The 21022-nt window shown below is 25.6% G+C and overlaps 2 protein-coding genes across 2 annotated transcripts; one reads left to right on the top strand and one right to left on the bottom strand.

The window, feature by feature from the left end:
- The first annotated feature begins 2661 nt into the window (after positions 1 to 2661).
- On the top strand, positions 2662 to 5049 carry LOC132254353 (uncharacterized). The gene has a single exon (XM_059739823.1). It carries the CDS (start codon positions 2662 to 2664, stop codon positions 5047 to 5049), a length of 2388 nt encoding a protein of 795 aa, XP_059595806.1.
- Positions 5050 to 19784: 14735 nt separating this feature from the next.
- LOC104880298 (uncharacterized) lies at positions 19785 to 20888 on the bottom strand. Its single transcript, XM_019222148.2, has 4 exons — positions 20759 to 20888; positions 20575 to 20688; positions 20275 to 20433; positions 19785 to 20184 (listed from the first exon to the last, which is right to left on the bottom strand). The coding sequence occupies exons 1-4, from the start codon at positions 20858 to 20860 to the stop codon at positions 20068 to 20070; spliced, it is 492 nt and encodes a 163-aa protein (XP_019077693.1). The 5' UTR covers positions 20861 to 20888; the 3' UTR covers positions 19785 to 20067.
- Positions 20889 to 21022: the final 134 nt, after the last annotated feature.

The raw sequence follows: 21022 nt of genomic DNA on the forward strand, positions 1-21022 counted from the left end.
ATTTTAAAAAATCCCAAATTTAAAAAAAAAAAAAAAATCCCAAAGGAAACTCGTCTCTTGAAGATACGAGTTCCATGTAAAAAAATATATATATATTAAAAAAAATATATATTTTTTTAAAAATATATATATTAAAAAAAAATCCCAAATTAAAAAAAAAAAAAAAACACACAATTCCAAAGTGAAGAGACGAGTTCCATGTAAAAAAAAAAATATTTTTTAAAAAATATATTTTTTATTTTAAAAAATCCCAAATTAAAAAAAAAAAAAATTCCAAAGGGAACTCGTCTCTTGAAGAGACGAGTTCCATGTAAAAAAAAAATATATTTTTTAAAATATATATATTAAAAAAAAAATCCCAAATTAAAAAAAAAAAAAAAACACACACACACAATTCCAAAGGGAACTCGTCTCTTCAAGAGACGAGTTCCATGTAAAAAAAAATATATTTTTTTTAAAATATATATATTAAAAAAAAAAAAAAAAGGAACTCGTCTCTTCAAGATTAAAAAATCCCAAATATTAAAAAAAAAATTTTCAAAGGGAAAATAGTCTCTTTAAAAAAATTAATATTTTTAAATTTGTTTTTTAAAATCCCAAATTATAAAAAAAAAATATTTCAAAAGGGAAATCGTCTCTTCATTAAAAAAAATCCCAAATTAAAAAAAAAAAATCCAAAAAGGAAATCGTCTCTTCATAGGTAAGTCGTTTGCTATCAACAATACCGTTTGCTATTTTGAACAACACTGTTTGTTATAATAGGTAAGCCGTTTGCTATCATAGCTAACCCGTTTGCTATCATAGCTAGCCCGTTTGCTATTTCGGGCTAGCTATTTCGAAGAAGAACGTTGGTATCATACCGTTACACTCTACCAATTCCATTTTAAACTCAAATTTTAACCACTCATGGTACCTTTTACAACTTCTCAAATACTATAAATTACCTTCTTCATTCTCATTTTCACCTTCAAACTTCTTCACTTACATTTTCCCATTCTTCCCACTTGAAACTTCTTCACTTACATTTTCCCACTCTTCCCACTTGAAACCGAAATTTTCACTTCTCAGTTTTTCACCTTTGGTAGAATTTGAGCATATCTTCTAAGGTAATATTTTTGCTTTATTTTATTTTATGATATATAGTTTTTATTATTATATCAGTTTTTATTGGTAGGTAATATTTTTGCCTTTTTATTATTATATCAGTTTGTTTTTATTGATAGGTAATATTTTTTCCTTTATTTCATATTTATTGTGTAATACATTTAAATATCCATTTTAAAAAAGAAAAGATAAGAAACATATAATAATTGTACAATGTTAGAATATATAATAAAATAAAATAAATAAATAAATTTAGTAATGGTGGTTAGTGTTAAATTATTTTTTTGCATTTAATATTATTTAAAAAATATTAAAATATAAGAAATTTAAGTATAACATTATCTGAAATTATGAATTTATCTTCTATATTATAAAAAAATTAATATTAGTCTTAAATTATTGAAACAATTCTTGTAAGATATTGAGAGCTAAAAAATAAAAATAAATAAAAGTAGAAATAAAACTAAAATATTATTTGATTTATTTAAATGGCTATTTAATGTATAATATATATACGAGTAATTTTCTATAATATAACATAGTAACAGTGAGTATTAAAGGTATATAATATATATTTAAATATTAAAATATTAAAATATTATATACATTTAAATGTCCATTTTAACAAAGAAAAGAAATATATAATTGTAAAATGTTATAATATATAATATTATTAGTGTGAAATTATTTTGAAATTATTTTTTTGCATACATTATATATATGTATATATATTAAAATATAAGAAATATAAGTATAACATTATTCGAAATTTTGAGTTTGTATTCTATAGTTTATAAAAATTAACATTAGTTTTAAATTATTGAAAAAATTCTTGTAAGAAATTGAGAGCTAAAAATTAAAAATAAATTAAAGTATATTTAAATTTAAAATATTATTTGATTTATTTAATTGGATATTTTAATATAATATATATGTACACAATATAAAATAGTCAATTATATATATTTAAATATTCAAATATTATATACATTTCATATCTATTTTAAAAAAGAAAAGAAATAGATAATTGTAAAATGTTAGAATATATAATAAAAATAAATAAATAAATTTAGTAATGGTTGTTAGTATTAAATTATTTTTTTGCATATAATATTAATTAAAAAAATATAAAAATATAAGAAATATAAGTAGAACATTATCCGAGAGTTGGTCTTATCTTAAATATGTAAATGGACATTTAAAATGTTATATTATATACATTTAAATATCCCTTTTTAAAAAGAAAAGAAATATATTGTAATGTACAATGCACCGTAATATTAGTAAAATAGATTTGCAAAATATATATTGTTTTATTATCATAAAGTTTATTGATGATGATATTTTTTGTTGATCTTTTGAATAGGTTTTATAATGGACGGTTACACCACGGTGTTGTGCTATACCAGGGGTGAAATTATTGATTGTGAATTTGGGGTAAGTTATAATCGTCCTCCTGATAAAGGTGTTTTAATCAATAGTATGATAACATTTGATGAGTTAGAAACAAAATTGTGTCATGCTCTAAATATTAATCGTACTTATACCAAGTTAAATATGGTGTTTCGATATCCAGTTCCCTTTTCAAATGGAAATGGTACTGTTAATTATGTCCCTTTGCCTATTCGAGATGATGGTGATGTAAGGATAATGTTCACCGTTGTCGCACAATCTCCTCCTCCAAATACTATTGAAATGTATTGTCAAACTTCTTCCATTGATTATCACCCTGTGCCTAGTAGCTTTACTACCCCATTGCATATTGAAAGTCTAGGTCCAAGTCAACATATGGTAGAAAATAACACATCTTCCCCTAAGTATATGCAAAGTTATGATAATGATATGGAACCTACAGTTAGGGTAGATATGGCAGGGGTTACTGAGTCAATTGTAATGACAGTTGGAAATTATGTTGATATTTTACCTGGAAATGATGATGACAATGTAGAGTTATTTGATGAAGATGATGGTAATGAGGATATTATGGACATGGAGGATAATGAAAATACAGAAAATGATGCATCATTGCTAGGTGGTGGTGAACATGATGTCCCTTCCCCAATATTTAGAGAATTGAATTGGGATGTAATTAACTCCATCGCTGACAAGGATTTAATAGCACGCACTGGCTTATGGAATGAATCAGATGAATTGTTTAAGGGTTTGCGGTTTGAGAGTAAGGTAGACTTACAATATGCTGTTAAACGTTATTCTATATGTAGGAATCAACATTTGATTGTTATTGAATCTGAGCCAGATATTTGGGCTGTAAAGTGTAAAAAATGGTCTGAGGGTTGTAATTGGAGGCTTCGTGCATGTCGTCGTAAATGTCATGGTTTGTTTGAGATAACAAAGTACATAGGTCCTCACACTTGTGTTTACCCTAAACTATCACAAGACCACTCACAATTAGACTCAACCTTCATTGCACGAGAAGTTCAAAATGTAGTCCAAAGTGATCACACAATTTCAATTGCTGCATTACATCAAATAGTGAAAGATAAATTTGGTTATAATGTTCATTACAAGAGGATTTGGGAAGCAAAGAGGAAAGCAATGATAAGGATATTTGGTGATTGGGATGAATCTTACCAAACTTTACCTAGGTGGATGAATATTGTTAAACTTACTAACCCTGGGACTAAGGTTGTTTGGAAGACATCATTACTAGCAGGTTGCAATGGAAATGTACGTTTTATGCGTGTGTTCTGGGCTTTTGGGGCATGTGTTGAAGGATTTAAGCATTGTAGACCAATAATACAAATAGATGGTACTTTTTTATATGGAAAATACATAGGAAAACTTTTGATTGCAACATCAATCGATGCTAATGGTCATATCTTCCCTCTAGCATTTGCAATAGTTGAAGAGGAATCATCAGATAGTTGGTCTTGGTTTCTTTATATATTAAGGACTCAAGTCACACAAAGAGAAGGCATATGTCTTATTTCAGATCGTCATGCAGGAATACAAGCCGCCATTAGGGATCCTAGTGTTGGTTGGAGCCCGCCTTATGCACACCATCGATATTGTCTTAGGCATGTGGCAAGCAATTTCAATGATAAATATAGAAATAAGATGTTAAAAGACTTAGTGTATAGAGCAGGGTCTCAACATCAACCACGAAAGTATGAGGCATGTATGACTGAGTTAAAACGATTAGATGACAAATGCTTAGAATGGTTTAAGAGGTTGGACACAAAGAAATGGACTTTGGCACATGATGGAGGACATCGGTATGGGTGGATGACTACAAATATTGCTGAATGCATAAATGGAGTGCTCAAAGGGGCTAGAATGTTGCCTATCACTGCTCTTGTTCGATTAACTTTCTATCGTTGTGTTTCATATTTCGAGACTCGTCGAACAGAGATACAAACTCAAATGGCAAATGGAGATTTGTATACTTCCTATGCCATTAACAAAATAACAAAATATCAATCAAGGGCTAATGGACACACTGCCAATATTTTTCACCGTTCAAATGAGATATTTGAAGTTACAACTGCTCCCCATGGGTTTCATATGGATAAAGGAAACAATATACAAATTGTGAAGTTGAAAGAAAGAACATGTACTTGTAATAAATGGCAATCATTTGGTATACCATGTTCACATGTGTTGGCTGTATGTGCACGTGCAAGGATTGATAGTTGGCAATTTGTTGACAAACATTATAGGATGGATGTATATGCTTGTTGCTATACACCTCAATTCAATCCAATTCCACATCAAGCATATTGGCCAGAGCCTAATTTTCCAATTGTTCATCCTAATCCAAATCTAGTACGTGATAAAGGAAGACCAAGATCTTCAAGGATTAGGAATGAAATGGATTGGAGAGAACCAAGTGTTAAATTGCGATGTGGGCTTTGTAAACAAGAGGGTCACAATCGGCGAAAATGTCCTAACAGAGGGGAGTCTTCTAACACAACCGCTCAATGATATTGTAAGTTCCAGTTTATTTAAATTAAAGTTCTTTTAATCGAGACGATTTCTGGGAAAAAAAATCCTCAAGGTAACTCGTCTCTTGAATAGCCGAGTTCCCTTTAGGAAAAAATATATTTTTTTTAAAAAAATATATTTTTTATTTTAAAAAATCCCAAATTAAAAAAATAAAAATAAAACACAATTCCAAGGGAACTCGTCTCTTCAAGAGACGAGTTCCCTTGTAAAAAAATATATATATATTTTTAAATACATATTAAAAAAAAAAAAAAAATTCCTAAAGGTAACTCGTCTCTTGAAGAGACGAGTTCCCATGTAAAAAAAAAATATTTTTTTTTAAAAATATATATATTTAAAAAAAAAAATTTCAAGAGACGAGTTACCTTTAGGAAAAAAAATATTTTTTAAAAAAAATATATTTTTATTTTAAAAAATCCCAAAAAAAAAAAACACAATTCCAAAGGGAACTCGTCTCTTCAAGAGACGAGTTCCCATGTAAAAAAAAAATATATTTTTTTAAATATATATTACAAAAAAAAAAAATTCCTAAAGGGAACTCGTCTCTTCAAGAGACGAGTTCCCATGTAAAAAAATATATTTTTTAAAAAAATATATATATTTAAAAAAAAAAAATTTCAAGAGACGAGTTTCCCAAAATATTTTTTTAAAAAAAAAATATTTTTATTTTAAAAAATCCCAAATAAAAAAACAAAAAAAAAAACACAATTACAAAGGAACTCGTCTCTTGAAGAGACGAGTTCCCATGTAAAAAAAAAATATATTTTTTTAAATATATATTAAAAAAAAAAATACAATTTCTCAAAAATTCCTAAAGGGAACTCGTCTCTTCAAGAGACGAGTTCCAATATAAAAAATTTTTTTTTTTTTTAAAATATATATATTTAAAAAAAAAATTTCTAAAGGAACTCGTCTTTTCAAAAGACGAGTTCCCTAATTAAAAAATCTCAAATTAAAAAAAAAAAATTAAAAAATCTCAAATTAAAAAAAAAAAAAAATCCTTAAGGGAACTCGTCTCTTCAAGACGAGTTTCCCATGAAAAATAAAAAAAATTAACATTTTTTAAAAAAAAATCCCAAAAAAAAAATCCTCAAGGAACTCGTCTCTTGAAGAGACGAGTTCCCATTAAAAAAAATTAATATATTTTTTTTAAAAAAATCCGAAAAAAAAATTCCAAAAGAGACGATTTCCCATTAAAAAAAATAATATTTTTTTTAAAAAAGTCCCAAATTAAAAAAAAAAAAAAAAAAAAACGAAGAATGAACTAGGAACCAATAAAAGTTAGTATTCATCATTAACACAAATAAACGAAGAATAAAAAAAATACAAGATATAAAAGTCATCAATGTGTGCCACATGAAGGAGGCTTCCTTCTTCGTTGTGGCCGTTGGTGACATCTTTCCAACTCGGATTGATCTGAGGGACCATCTAATGTTGCTTCATTTCCTCGTCTTCGTCCCCGTCCTCGTCCTCGACCTCTTCCTCGTCCACGTCCTTCATCTTGCACTTGTGCCTCTAGCTGTTGTTCAACAAGTGGTGATGAAAAGTATTGCATTTGTGTCGCCGCATCATCTCTCAATGGATGTCCTAATGATTGTGGTGACAAAGCAATGAGTGGTGCTGTAGGTGGAGTAAATGATACATCGATACTAGACGACATAGGTATATGAAAAGAAGGCCCATCAATATAAGAATGCAATATCTCCTGCATGAATGATGTCCCAACATCTTCCTGTATCACCCCCTCAACAATGGATGGAACTGATGAATAAGGCAGTGACTGGTCAAGTGGTGTAGAAAAATTGAAGGAAGAATGTTGTAGAGCTGATGGTGGAAAATGTATAGCTACATCATCGCTATGGAAGTGTGGATCATCATAAATATGGCTTCCACGTGTTCGTACACCTCCGCCTCTAGTGCGAACACCTCCACCACCTCTAGTCCGCACCCCACCACCTCTGGTCCGTACCCCAATATCTGTCATCCCAACCTCCTCATCTGATGAATGTCTCTCCGCATCAATGACATTGGGGGGAACAAGAAACTCATCGGCCTCGTGGATCTCTGAACGTCTAGTCCGTACCCCACCACCTCTAGTCCGCACCCCACCACCCCTAGTCCGCACCCCACCACCCCTAGTCCGCATCCCACCATCTCTTATCCCAACCTCCTCATCCGATGATTGTCTCTCCGTATCAACAACATTAGGGGGAATAACTAACCGATCAGCCTCGTGTATAGCCTCTAAAGTGGTTGCACATAATTGATGAATTGCATCACGATGACCGATATTCGGTGTAGTTGGAGAAGTCCATAAATGTATTTGTTGCAAACTGCGGTTCTGTAAGAATTAAGAATAAAAAGTTAGATGTTTTTGTAATAAGAAGAAAATATAGTAATAAATAAAAAGACATTGTAATTACCACTATCTCCCACGAAGATCCATGTGGAGTCAAAAAAAGGCGAGTGATCGAACGATACCACACCATATATGGGTGGTTATACCCGTACGAAGTATATGCTGCCTCAGCTCTAGCAAGATGATCGTACCTAGCCTCCCACCTTTGAATATAGTGGTGATGAATACTCATCCAATCAAAATCATGTCGACCCCTCAAATCATATCTATGTAAGCCCAATTCTGTATCGCATTGCTCGGGAATATGTTGTACTAGCCCAAATTGCCGCAAAACACGATCAGGTCTATGCCACTCCACTATGTGGAAACAGATAAGGGGTGAAATAGTCAACCACAAGTCAGAAGCAATAGTACAGTAATCTGGGAGTGCAGAGATGACATCATCAGTATATGGCTCCCATATAATCTGCAATTAAATTTGAAATATAACTCACATTATTTAATAATAATTTCATTATAAATCGTTAAAAAAAAATTATTCAAAATAATGAATTTATCACCTGCTCTGGCATAAGTCGATCAAGTAGATATCTATACTGGGATAGCACATGCATAGGCGTCGAAGTAGTACGGAATTCATCTCTCCAACTACAAAAAGAATATATATTAAAGGTTTTAGTAATTGTTTATTTATGCATATATGTGTTTACATATGCTATAACTATGGTTGAATACATACCGCATGCCTAAAGGTGGTTGTGGCAGTACTTCATCATGTGGTGTCGGATGTAAGCGCATAGGTGCCATAAAAGGAAATCTATCCCATATCCATAACTGTAACAAAATCAGAGGACCTGATACATCATGTGCATCAATACGGGATGCTCGACACATCTCTCGATATAGCCAAGCTAGGCAAGCACTACCCCAACTGTAAGTACCAGTAACTCCAAAATCCTGAAGTAGTGGTAAAAACATTAAGTGTACTCTATTGTTTGATTTATCCGCAAAAAGAAAACCTCCAATCAACTGTAAGATGAATGCCCTAGCATAGCATCTCACGGACTCCACATCAGCATCAGGTGGCAATGAAGGAAAATGTTCTGTCAACCACATCAAACGAAGTCTTTGTCCAGATATATCTCTATCTCCAGGCACCACTCCTAATAGTGTGGCACACACCTCTCTCCAATCTAAGCACGTGGTACCGGTAACTGCAACACCATCAATCGGTAAGCCTAAAATAATGCTAACATCTTGAAGTGTGATGGTACACTCTCCCTGAGGTACATGGAAAGTGTGGGTCTCAGGACGCCATCTCTCTATGAATGCTGTAATAAGATGCCAATCCAATGAAATAAAACCTAATCGAGCAACACCGTAGAATCCAGATTGTTGCAAATATGGAATGATACGTGCATCCAAAACACTATTACGAAAAAAACTGGCTTCACGACGTCGACAATGGAGCTCTCCGGGATCATTTCCTTCCCATATAAGTGAAGATCGGTGTATTTCCTGGTTATATAGAACTGAACTATCTACTGGTCCAGGATCCATGAGAATGTATTTCCTGCATCATTCAAATATTTTTTAATATTTTAATATTCTAACATTTTACAATTATATATTTCTTTTCTCTTTTAAAAATGGATATTTAAATGTATATAATATTTTAACATTTAAATATATATTATATACCTTTCATACTCACTGTTACTATTTTATATTATAAAAAATTACTTATATATATATATATATATATATATATATATATATTATACATTAAAATATCCATTTAAATAAATCAAATAATATTTTAGTTTTATTTATTTTTTATATTTTGGTCTCAATATCTGAGAAGAATTATTTCAATAATTTAATACTAATATTATTTTTCATAAAATATAGAAGATAAATTCATAATTTCCATAATGTTCTACTTAAATTTCTTTTAATTTAATATGTTTTAAATAATATTATATGAAAAAAAATAATTTAACACTAATAACCATTAATAAATTTATTTATTTTATTTTATTATATATTCTAACATTTTACAATTATATATTTCTTTTCTTTGTTAAAATAGATATTTAAATTTATGTAATATTTAAATATTTAAATATATATATTATATATACATTTAATACTCACTGTTACTATGTTATATTATAGAAAATTTCTTTGATATATATATATATATATATATATATATATATATATATATATATATATATTATACATTAAAATATCCATTTAAATAAATCAAATAATAATTTAGTTTTATCTCTACTTTTATTTATTTTTAATTTTTAGCTATCAATATCTTACAAGAATTATTTCAATAATTTAAAAATAATATTAATTTTTTAATAATTTCACACTAACCACCATTACTAAATTTATTTAAATTAATTCATGTAAACAATAATTAATTCATGCACGTAATAATTAATTCTGTCTAAATTAATTCATATAAACAATAATTAATTCATGCACGTAATAATTAATTCTGTCTAATAATCTTCAACTATAAAAACAACAGAAATATTTAATTTATAATACTGTATAATTTATTGTAAAAATTTAAACACAAATATTTGAATATGAAAAATTTGTTTATTGAAAATATACCTTACAGAGAGTTGATGATTACGGGCTACGGGCTGGTTTACAGCAGAGGGAGGGAGGACTCAGACTGAAAAAAGAAAATTACAAGAGAAAATTTTTTGAACTCTCAAAATTTTGCACTCTCTAAATTTTTTTTGCTCTTTTTCTGCTCTTGAAGCTCTCTTACCGACTCTGCTTACGAAGAAAGTTGAGGCTCTATTTATAGGCGAGGATTCGGACTTGAAATTCTATTGAATCTGCAATCTTGAAAAAGTTTGAAATCCATCACGTGAAATCCAGCTGGGTACTGAAGTCTGCAGAGGGAGAATTTATTTTCTTTGTCAAAGACTTGTTACTTTCCCATCCTCCACGTTGGTTGCAAAGTAGTAGAAAGTAGACAAATACTACTATTCACTACTATTCATGACTTTTGATATGACTTTTGATGCTCAGTCCATGCAGGTGTGCAGGTGTATTTTTCTAAGTAATATAAGAAGGTTCATTCTGAAATCTTTGAAGTAATCAGAAACATAATTTAAATAACCTATAAATCTTTCCAATTGTTTTTTATCTTTTATTTCATATTTATTCTATTTGTTTTTCCTTGAAAAAATTCATGTCCTACAAATCTAATTTTTGTTTGAAATAATTTTATTTTTAAGCAGAAAAAGCCGCTTTAATGACATTGAACATATATATTTTTAATTTGAGAGTTTTTTTTTTTTTTCACGGAACTCGTCTCTACGAATTGCCTTGAAGATTTTTTTAAAAAAAACTAATTTTTTTCATAGGAACTCGTCTGTTGATTTTTTTTTTTTTCCCTTAAGGAAATTCTTTTGTTTTTTTATTTTTTTTAATTTGGGAATTTTTATATATATATATATATATACTTTTAAAAAAATTTCTTTATTTTTTTTTCTTTTTTTTATTTGGGAATTTTTAAAAAAATATATATATGAAGAGAAAAGTTGACTTGAGGAATTGTTTTTTTGTGATTTTTTTTAAATAAAAAATATATTTAAAAAAAAATATTTTTTTTTCCATAGGAACTCGTCTCTTGAATAGAGTTCGCTTGATGAATTGTTTTTTTAAATATTTTTTTTAAAAAAAAATTTGTTTTTTTTTTTTTTTTTAAATTCAAAATAAAAAATTTTTTTTTTTTTACATGGAACTCGTCTCTTCAAGAGACGAGTTCCCTTTGTAATTGTGTTTTTTTTTTTTTTTTTAATTTGGGATTTTTTTTTTAATATATATATATATTTTTAAAAAAATATTTTTTTTTTACAGGGAACTCGTCTCTTCAAGAGACGAGTTCCCTTTGGAATTTTTTTTTTTTTTTAATTTGGGATTTTTTAAAATAAAAAATATATTTTTTAAAAAATATATTTTTTTTCCTAAAGGAACTCGTCTCTTGAAATTTTATATTTAAAAAAAAAATATTTTTTTTAGATGAGAACTCGTCTGTTAGGAATTTTGAGGAATTGTTTTTTTTTTTTTTTTTTTAATATATATATATTTAAAAAAATATTTTTTTTTTACATTGGGAACTCGTCTCTTGAAGAGACGAGTTCCCTTTGGAATTAATTTTTTTTTTTTTTTTAATTTGGGATTTTTTTTTTTCATATATATATATTTTTAAAAAAATAATTTTTTTTTACATGGAACTCGTCTCTTGTAGAGACGAGTTCCCTTTGGAATTTTTTTTTTTTTTTAATTTGGGATTTTTTAAAATAAAAAATATATTTTTTAAAAAATATTTTTTTTTTTACATGGAACTCGTCTCTTCAAGAGACGAGTTCCCTTTGGAATTTTTTTTTTTTTTTTAATTTGGAATTTTTTAAAATAAAAAATATATTTTTTAAAAAATATTTTTTTTTACATGTAACTCGTCTCTTCAAGAGACGAGTTCCCTTTGGAATTGTGTTTTTTTTTTTAATTTGGGAATTTTTTTTAATATATATATTTTTAAAAAAATATATTTTTTTTACATTGAACTCGTCTTTTCAAGAGACGAGTTCCCTTTGGAATTTTTTTTTTTTTAAATTTGGGATTTTTTAAAATAAAAAATATATTTTTTAAAAAATATATTTTTTTTCCTAAAGGAACTTGTCTCTTGAAATTTTATATTTAAAAAAAAAAAAATTTTTTTTAGATGAGAACTCGTCTGTTAGGAATTTTGAGGAATTGTTTTTTTTTTTTTTTTTTTTTTTTTTTTTTTTAATATATATATATATTTAAAAAGTATTTTTTTTTTACATTGGGAACTCGTCTCTTGAAGAGACGAGTTCCCTTTGGAATAAAATATTTTTTTTTTTTTTTTTTAATTTGGGATTTTTTTTTTTCATATATATATATTTTTTAAAAAATAATTTTTTTTTACATGGAACTCGTCTCTACAAGAGACGAGTTCAATTTTTTTTTTTTTTTTAATTTGGGATTTTTTAAAATAAAAAATATATTTTTTAAAAAATATTTTTTTTTTTACATGGAACTCGTCTCTTCAAGAGACGAGTTCCCTTTGGAATTTTTTTTTTTTTTTTAATTTGGAATTTTTTAAAATAAAAAATATATTTTTTAAAAAATATTTTTTTTTTACATGTAACTCGTATCTTCAAGAGACGAGTTCCCTTTGGAATTGTGTTTTTTTTTTTAATTTGGGAATTTTTTTTTAATATATATATTTTTAAAAAAATATATTTTTTTTTACATGGAACTCGTCTTTTCAAGAGACGAGTTCCCTTTGAAATTTTTTTTTTTTTAAATTTGGGATTTTTTAAAATAAAAAATATATTTTTTAAAAAATATATTTTTTTTCCTAAAGGAACTTGTCTCTTGAAATTTTATATTTAAAAAAAAAAAAATTTTTTTAGATGAGAACTCGTCTGTTAGGAATTTTGAGGAATTGTTTTTTTTTTTTTTTTTTTTTTTTTTTTTTAATATATATATATATTTAAAAAAGTATTTTTTTTTTTTACATTGGGAACTCGTCTCTTGAAGAGACGAGTTCCCTTTGGAATTAATTTTTTTTTTTTTTTTTTAATTTGGGATTTTTTTTTTTCATATATATATATTTTTTAAAAAATAATTTTTTTTTACATGGAACTCGTCTCTTGTAGAGACGAGTTCCCTTTGGAATTTTTTTTTTTTTTTTAATTTGGGATTTTTTAAAATAAAAAATATATTTTTTAAAAAATATTTTTTTTTTTACATGGAACTCGTCTCTTCAAGAGACGAGTTCCCTTTGGAATTTTTTTTTTTTTTTTAATTTGGGATTTTTTAAAATAAAAAATATATTTTTTTAAAAGTATTTTTTTTTTTACATGGAACTCGTCTCTTCAAGAGACGAGTTCCCTTTGGAATTGTGTTTTTTTTTTTAATTTGGGAATTTTTTTTTAATATATATATTTTTAAAAAAATATATTTTTTTTTACATGGAACTCGTCTTTTCAAGAGACGAGTTCCCTTTGGAATTTTTTTTTTTTTTAAATTTGGGATTTTTTAAAATAAAAAATATATTTTTTAAAAAATATATTTTTTTTCCTAAAGGAACTTGTCTCTTGAAATTTTATATTTAAAAAAAAAAAATTTTTTTAGATGAGAACTCGTCTGTTAGGAATTTTGAGGAATTGTTTTTTTTTTTTTTTTTTTTTTTTTTTTTTTTTTTTTAAATATATATATATTTAAAAAAGTATTTTTTTTTTTTACATTGGGAACTCGTCTCTTGAAGAGACGAGTTCCCTTTGGAATTAATTTTTTTTTTTTTTTTTTTAATTTGGGATTTTTTTTTTCATATATATATATTTTTTAAAAAATAATTTTTTTTTACATGGAACTCGTCTCTTGTAGAGACAAGTTCCCTTTGGAATTTTTTTTTTTTTTTAATTTGGGATTTTTTAAAATAAAAAATATATTTTTTTTTACATGGAACTCGTCGAGTTCCCTTTGGAATTTTTTTTTTTTTTTTAATTTGGGATTTTTTAAAATAAAAAATATATTTTTTAAAAAATATTTTTTTTTTTACATGGAACTCGTCTCTTCAAGAGACGAGTTCCCTTTGGAATTGTGTTTTTTTTTTTAATTTGGGAATTTTTTTTTAATATATATATTTTTAAAAAAATATATTTTTTTTTACATGGAACTCGTCTCTTGAAGAGACGAGTTGCCTTTGGAATTTTTTTTTTTTTTTTTTTAATTTGGGATTTTTTAAAATAAAAAATATATTTTTTTTACATGGAACTCGTCTCTTCAAGAGACGAGTTCCCTTTGGAATTTTTTTTTTTTTTAAATTTTGGATTTTTTAAAATAAAAAATATATTTTTTAAAAAATATATTTTTAAAAAAATATGTTTTTAAAAAAATATGTTTTTTAAAAAATATATTTTTTTTCCTAAAGGAACTCGTCTCTTGAAATTTTATATTTAAAAAAAAAAATATTTTTTTTAGATGAGAACTCGTCTGTTAGGAATTTTGAGGAATTGTTTTTTTTTTTTTTTTTTTTTTAATATATATATATATTTAAAAAAATATTAGAGACGAGTTCCTTTGGAATTAATTTTTTTTTTTTTTAATTTGGGATTTTTTTTTTCATATATATATATTTTTAAAAAAATAATTTTTTTTTTACATGGAACTCGTCTCTTGTAGAGACGAGTTCCCTTTGGAATTTTTTTTTTTTTTTTAATTTGGGATTTTTTAAAATAAAAAATATATTTTTTAAAAAATATTTTTTTTTTTATTCCCTTTGGAATTGTGTTTTTTTTTTTTAAATTTGGGATTTTTTTTTTAATATATATATTTTTAAAAAAATAATTTTTTTTTACATGGAACTCGTCTCTTGTAGAGACGAGTTCCCTTTGGAATTTTTATTTTTTTTTTTTAATTTGGGATTTTTTAAAATAAAAAATATATTTTTTAAAAAATATTTTTTTTTTTACATGGAACTCGTCTCTTCAAGAGACGAGTTCCCTTTGGAATTTTTTTTTTTTTTTTTAATTTGGGATTTTTTAAAATAAAAAATATATTTTTTAAAAAATATATATTTTTTTACATGGAACTCGTCTCTTCAAGAGACGAGTTCCCTTTGGAATTGTGTTTTTTTTTTTAATTTGGGATTTTTTTTTTAATATATATATATTTAAAAAAATATATTTTTTTTTACATGGAACTCGTCTCTTGAAGAGACGAGTTCCCTTTGGAATTTTTTTTTTTTTAAATTTGGGATTTTTTAAAATAAAAAATATATTTTTTAAAAAATATATTTTTTTTCCTAAAGGAACTTGTCTCTTGAAATTTTATATTTAAAAAAAAAAAAAATTTTTTAGATGAGAACTCGTCTGTTAGGAATTTTGAGGAATTGTTTTTTTTTTTTTTTTTTTTTTTTTTTTTTTAATATATATATATATTTAAAAAAGTATTTTTTTTTTTTACATTGGGAACTCGTCTCTTGAAGAGACGAGTTCCCTTTGGAATTAATTTTTTTTTTTTTTTTTTAATTTGGGATTTTTTTTTTCATATATATATATTTTTTAAAAAATAATTTTTTTTTACATGGAACTCGTCTCTTGTAGAGACAAGTTCCCTTTGGAATTTTTTTTTTTTTTTTAATTTGGGATTTTTTAAAATAAAAAATATATTTTTTTTTACATGGAACTCGTCGAGTTCCCTTTGGAATTTTTTTTTTTTTTTTAATTTGGGATTTTTTAAAATAAAAAATATATTTTTTAAAAAATATTTTTTTTTTTACATGGAACTCGTCTCTTCAAGAGACGAGTTCCCTTTGGAATTGTGTTTTTTTTTTTTAATTTGGGAATTTTTTTTTAATATATATATTTTTAAAAAAATATATTTTTTTTTACATGGAACTCGTCTCTTGAAGAGACGAGTTGCCTTTGGAATTTTTTTTTTTTTTTTTTTTAATTTGGGATTTTTTAAAATAAAAAATATATTTTTTTTACATGGAACTCGTCTCTTCAAGAGACGAGTTCCCTTTGGAATTTTTTTTTTTTTTAAATTTTGGATTTTTTAAAATAAAAAATATATTTTTTAAAAAATATATTTTTAAAAAAATATGTTTTTAAAAAAATATGTTTTTTAAAAAATATATTTTTTTTCCTAAAGGAACTCGTCTCTTGAAATTTTATATTTAAAAAAAAAAATATTTTTTTTAGATGAGAACTCGTCTGTTAGGAATTTTGAGGAATTGTTTTTTTTTTTTTTTTTTTTTAATATATATATATATTTAAAAAAATATTAGAGACGAGTTCCTTTGGAATTAATTTTTTTTTTTTTTTAATTTGGGATTTTTTTTTTCATATATATATATTTTTAAAAAAATAATTTTTTTTTTACATGGAACTCGTCTCTTGTAGAGACGAGTTCCCTTTGGAATTTTTTTTTTTTTTTTAATTTGGGATTTTTTAAAATAAAAAATATATTTTTTAAAAAATATTTTTTTTTTTATTCCCTTTGGAATTGTGTTTTTTTTTTTTAAATTTGGGATTTTTTTTTTAATATATATATTTTTAAAAAAATAATTTTTTTTTACATGGAACTCGTCTCTACAAGAGACGAGTTCCCTTTGGAATTTTTTTTTTTTTTTTTTAATTTGGGATTTTTTAAAATAAAAAATATATTTTTTAAAAAATATTTTTTTTTTTACATGGAACTCGTCTCTTCAAGAGACGAGTTCCCTTTGGAATTTTTTTTTTTTTTTTTAATTTGGGATTTTTTAAAATAAAAAATATATTTTTTAAAAAATATATATTTTTTTACATGGAACTCGTCTCTTCAAGAGACGAGTTCCCTTTGGAATTGTGTTTTTTTTTTTAATTTGGGATTTTTTTTTTAATATATATATATTTAAAAAAATATATTTTTTTTTACATGGAACTCGTCTCTTGAAGAGACGAGTTCCCTTTGGAATTTTTTTTTTTTTTTTAATTTGGGATTTTTTAAAATAAAAAATATATTTTTTAAAAAATATTTTTTTTTTACATGGAACTCGTTTCTTCAAGAGACGAGTTCCCTTTGGAATTTTTTTTTTTTTTTTTTAAATTTGGGATTTTTTAAAATAAAAAATATATTTTTTAAAAAATATATTTTTTTTCCTAAAGGAACTTGTCTCTTGAAATTTTATATTTAAAAAAAAAATATTTTTTTTAGATGAGAACTTGTCTGTTAGGAATTTTGAGGAATTGATTTTTTTTTTTTTTTTAATATATATATGTTTAAAAAAATATTTTTTTTTTACATTGGGAACTCGTCTCTTGAAGAGACGAGTTCCCTTTGGAATTAATTTTTTTTTTTTTTTTTTTAATTTGGGATTTTTTTTTTCATATATATATATATATTTTTAAAAAAATAATTTTTTTTTTACATGGAACTCGTCTCTTGTAGAGACGAGTTCCCTTTGGAATTTTTTTTTTTTTTTTAATTTGGGATTTTTTAAAATAAAAAATATATTTTTTAAAAAATATTTTTTTTTTTTTACATGGAACTCGTCTCTTCAAGAGACGAGTTCCCTTTGGAATTGTGTTTTTTTTTTTAATTTGGGATTTTTTTTTAATATATATATTTTTAAAAAAATATATTTTTTTTTACATGGAACTCGTCTCTTGAAGAGACGAGTTCCCTTTGGAATTTTTTTTTTTTTTTTTAATTTGGGATTTTTTAAAATAAAAAATATATTTTTTTTAGATGGAACTCGTCTCTTCAAGAGACGAGTTCCCTTTGGAATTTTTTTTTTTTTTTAAATTTGGGATTTTTTAAAATAAAAAATATATTTTTTAAAAAATATATTTTTTTTCTTAAAGGAACTCGTCTCTTGAAATTTTATATTTAAAAAAAAATATTTTTTTTAGATGAGAACTCGTCTGTTAGGAATTTTGAGGAATTGTTTTTTTTTTTTTTTTTTTTTTTAATATATATATATTTAAAAAAGTATTTTTTTTTTACATTGGGAACTCGTCTCTTGAAGAGACGAGTTCCCTTTGGAATTAATTTTTTTTTTTTTTTTAATTTGGGATTTTTTTTTTCATATATATATATTTTTAAAAAAATAATTTTTTTTTACATGGAACTCGTCTCTTGTAGAGACGAGTTCCCTTTGGAATTTTTTTTTTTTTTTTTTTTAATTTGGGATTTTTTAAAATGAAAAATATATTTTTTAAAAACTATTTTTTTTTACATGGAACTCGTCTCTTCAAGAGACGAGTTACCTTTGGAATTTTTTTTTTTTTTTTTTTTAAATTTGGGATTTTTTAAAATAAAAAATATATTTTTTTTGACATGGAACTCGTCTCTTCAAGAGACGAGTTCCCTTTTTGGAAATTTTTTTTTTTTTTTAATTTGGGATTTTTTAAATTAAAAAATATATTTTTTAAAAAATATATTTTTTTTTACATGGAACTCGTCTCTTCAAGAGACGAGTTCCCTTGAATAATTGTTTAGAATTTTTTTAAAATTATATATATATTTTTTTTCATGGAACTCGTCTCTTCAAGAGACGAGTTTGCTTTTTTTTACACACCCTCTCTCCTCTCTCCTCTCTCCTCTCTCCTCTTTCCTCTCTTTTTTCATGGAACTCGTCTCTTCAAGAGACGAGTTTTCTTTTTTTTTACTCACCCTCTCTCCTCTCTCCTTTCTCCTATCTCCTCTCTCTCACCCTCTCTCCTCTCTCCTCTCTCCTCTTTCCTCTCTTCTCTCACCCTCTCTCCTCTCTCCTCTCTCCTCTCTCCTCTCTCCTCTCTCCTATGTGGCAAAAACTACCCTATATTTGTAATAACTTCTTCCATTACAGTAATTTAAGCATAACTTTTTAAAATTGCTGTACTATTGAGGTAACGGATGTTTAAAAAATAACCGCTTTTTGTATCAACTGGCTGGGAACGTTTTGCGCATTCGAAACGGTGTCGTTTCACCGAAGTAGAATGTGATACAGTGATGGTAGCGTATTCGTTAATTTTTTTCTAAAAAAAATACCTTTATAAGAAAAAGACTTAAAAAGTTAAGTATTTCTTGAAAATTAGAAATATATATATATATTTTTTTTAATTTTTGGAATTTAATAAAGAGACTTTTTTATAATCCAATTATGTCATACTATATAGTATAGAAACAAATTTAATATTAAAAGGATATAAAAAAAAATAGTAAAAGAATAAGAAATAGAAAAAATAACATGAAAGTGATATAAAATTATTTTTAATAATTCGTTTACAAAAAATTTATCATATTTTAAAACTATTTATTCAATATATTTTTACTAAGATGATTAATTTCATAGTAGAAGAAATAAATAATTTACATTTTTAGTGTCATAAAAAATTTGCAAAATACTATCAACCTTAATTTCTTTTTTCTTTTTTTTCATTTTCAACGATATTTGATTATTTAATGGATAATTGCTTTTCACTATAATTTAAATTTTTTATGTTTAAAATAAAATTAAAGGAAAAATCATATTTGATCTCTAGCTTTTTTCCTTTTTTTTTTCTTTAATCTTGTAAATGGGTGTTTTTAAATAAAATTCTAAAACTTATATTTTGATTAAAAAAAAACTGTCATATTTTTATTTTTTTAAAATTTTTAAATAAAAATTAGTTTATAATATTTTTGAAAATAAGCTTAAAAAAATAATTTTTAAAAATGAGTCTTAAATGTTTTTAGCGACAAAATCTTATAGCAAAAGTCAAATAATAGAAACAGAAAACAAACCGAAGACAGATCAACAGAAAATAAACAACTACTGCAATCATAAAGTCAAATAACAGAAACAGAAAACAAACTACAACAGAAAACGAACAACTACTGCAATCAAACTACAACAGAAAACGAACAACTACTGCAATCATAAAGTCAAAAAACTACAGGAATAAGAAACCCAGCTGCTGCAACCAAACTACAAACCCATAAAGTCAAATAACAGAAACAGAAAACAAACTAGAAACTTAGCTGCTGCAACCAAACTACAAACCCAACCACAGCAACCCAAGTACTGAAATCAGAAACATAAAACTAAAGTGCCATCAACCCCAATATGACACAAATTTGGCTTTCAGCTTTGAGATTGATACCTCCACTCCATCGATCACATCCGTGTATTCTCTCATAGTAAGATCGACATGAATTTCTCTGCCAGAAGTCTGAAAAAAACAATAGAAAAACCAGCATTAGTGACTCAGCTCAAATTAAAAAGGATAAAAATGATAAAAATTATGTTGATAGAAGTGTACCGTTATAGCCAACCATCCACCGTTGAATGAATACTCCACAGGGAGTAATCCGTCACAACTAAATAACATCAAATCCACCTCTGTGGAGTGATTTTGGCTTAATGGAGTCCCATATCCAGGGATTAGCGAGATCTTGCCAGGTCTTTCACATCCTTGACACTACAAAACCAAGAAAAACCAAGAAAAGAATGAGAAAAAAAAAAAAAAAAAAAAAAAACAAGACTTATTTTGAGGTTAAAATTGAGAGAGGAAGTGATCATAGAAAATAATATGAGAGAGAGAAACTAATGTAGTGCCCACCTTTCTGGATAAGTTCAAATTGTCATTTCTTCGGTTCCCAGTGGGATTTTCTTTGACATTTATAGAGACACAGACTTCATTCTGAGAAATCCACCCACAATATTCACACTCCAGCTGCAATAAAACAGAGATCAAAACGTTAAATACAAAACAATGTTAAATCAAAACAACATTGAAAATTCACCTTGAAATAGTAGTTGATGGTGTCATCGTCACTTCCATCTTGAGGTTGGAGAATGGCAATGTTCTTCAACTCAGCAGATACAACGAGCATGAGTTTTGGCATTTTTTCTTTTCTTCTCTTAATTTTTTCTTCTTTTCTGAATAACAATAGAAACCACTAGAGTGAGCCTATTCTATTTATAAGTGGATGAAATGAAAACCCTACTTACCTATCTCTCACATCATCTGCATGTATTGGAAGTAATTTGATGGTCATGTGGTTTTG

This window comes from Vitis vinifera, chromosome 9 (assembly GCF_030704535.1).
Source record: "Vitis vinifera cultivar Pinot Noir 40024 chromosome 9, ASM3070453v1".
In the NCBI taxonomy this organism is placed as follows: domain Eukaryota; kingdom Viridiplantae; phylum Streptophyta; class Magnoliopsida; order Vitales; family Vitaceae; genus Vitis; species Vitis vinifera.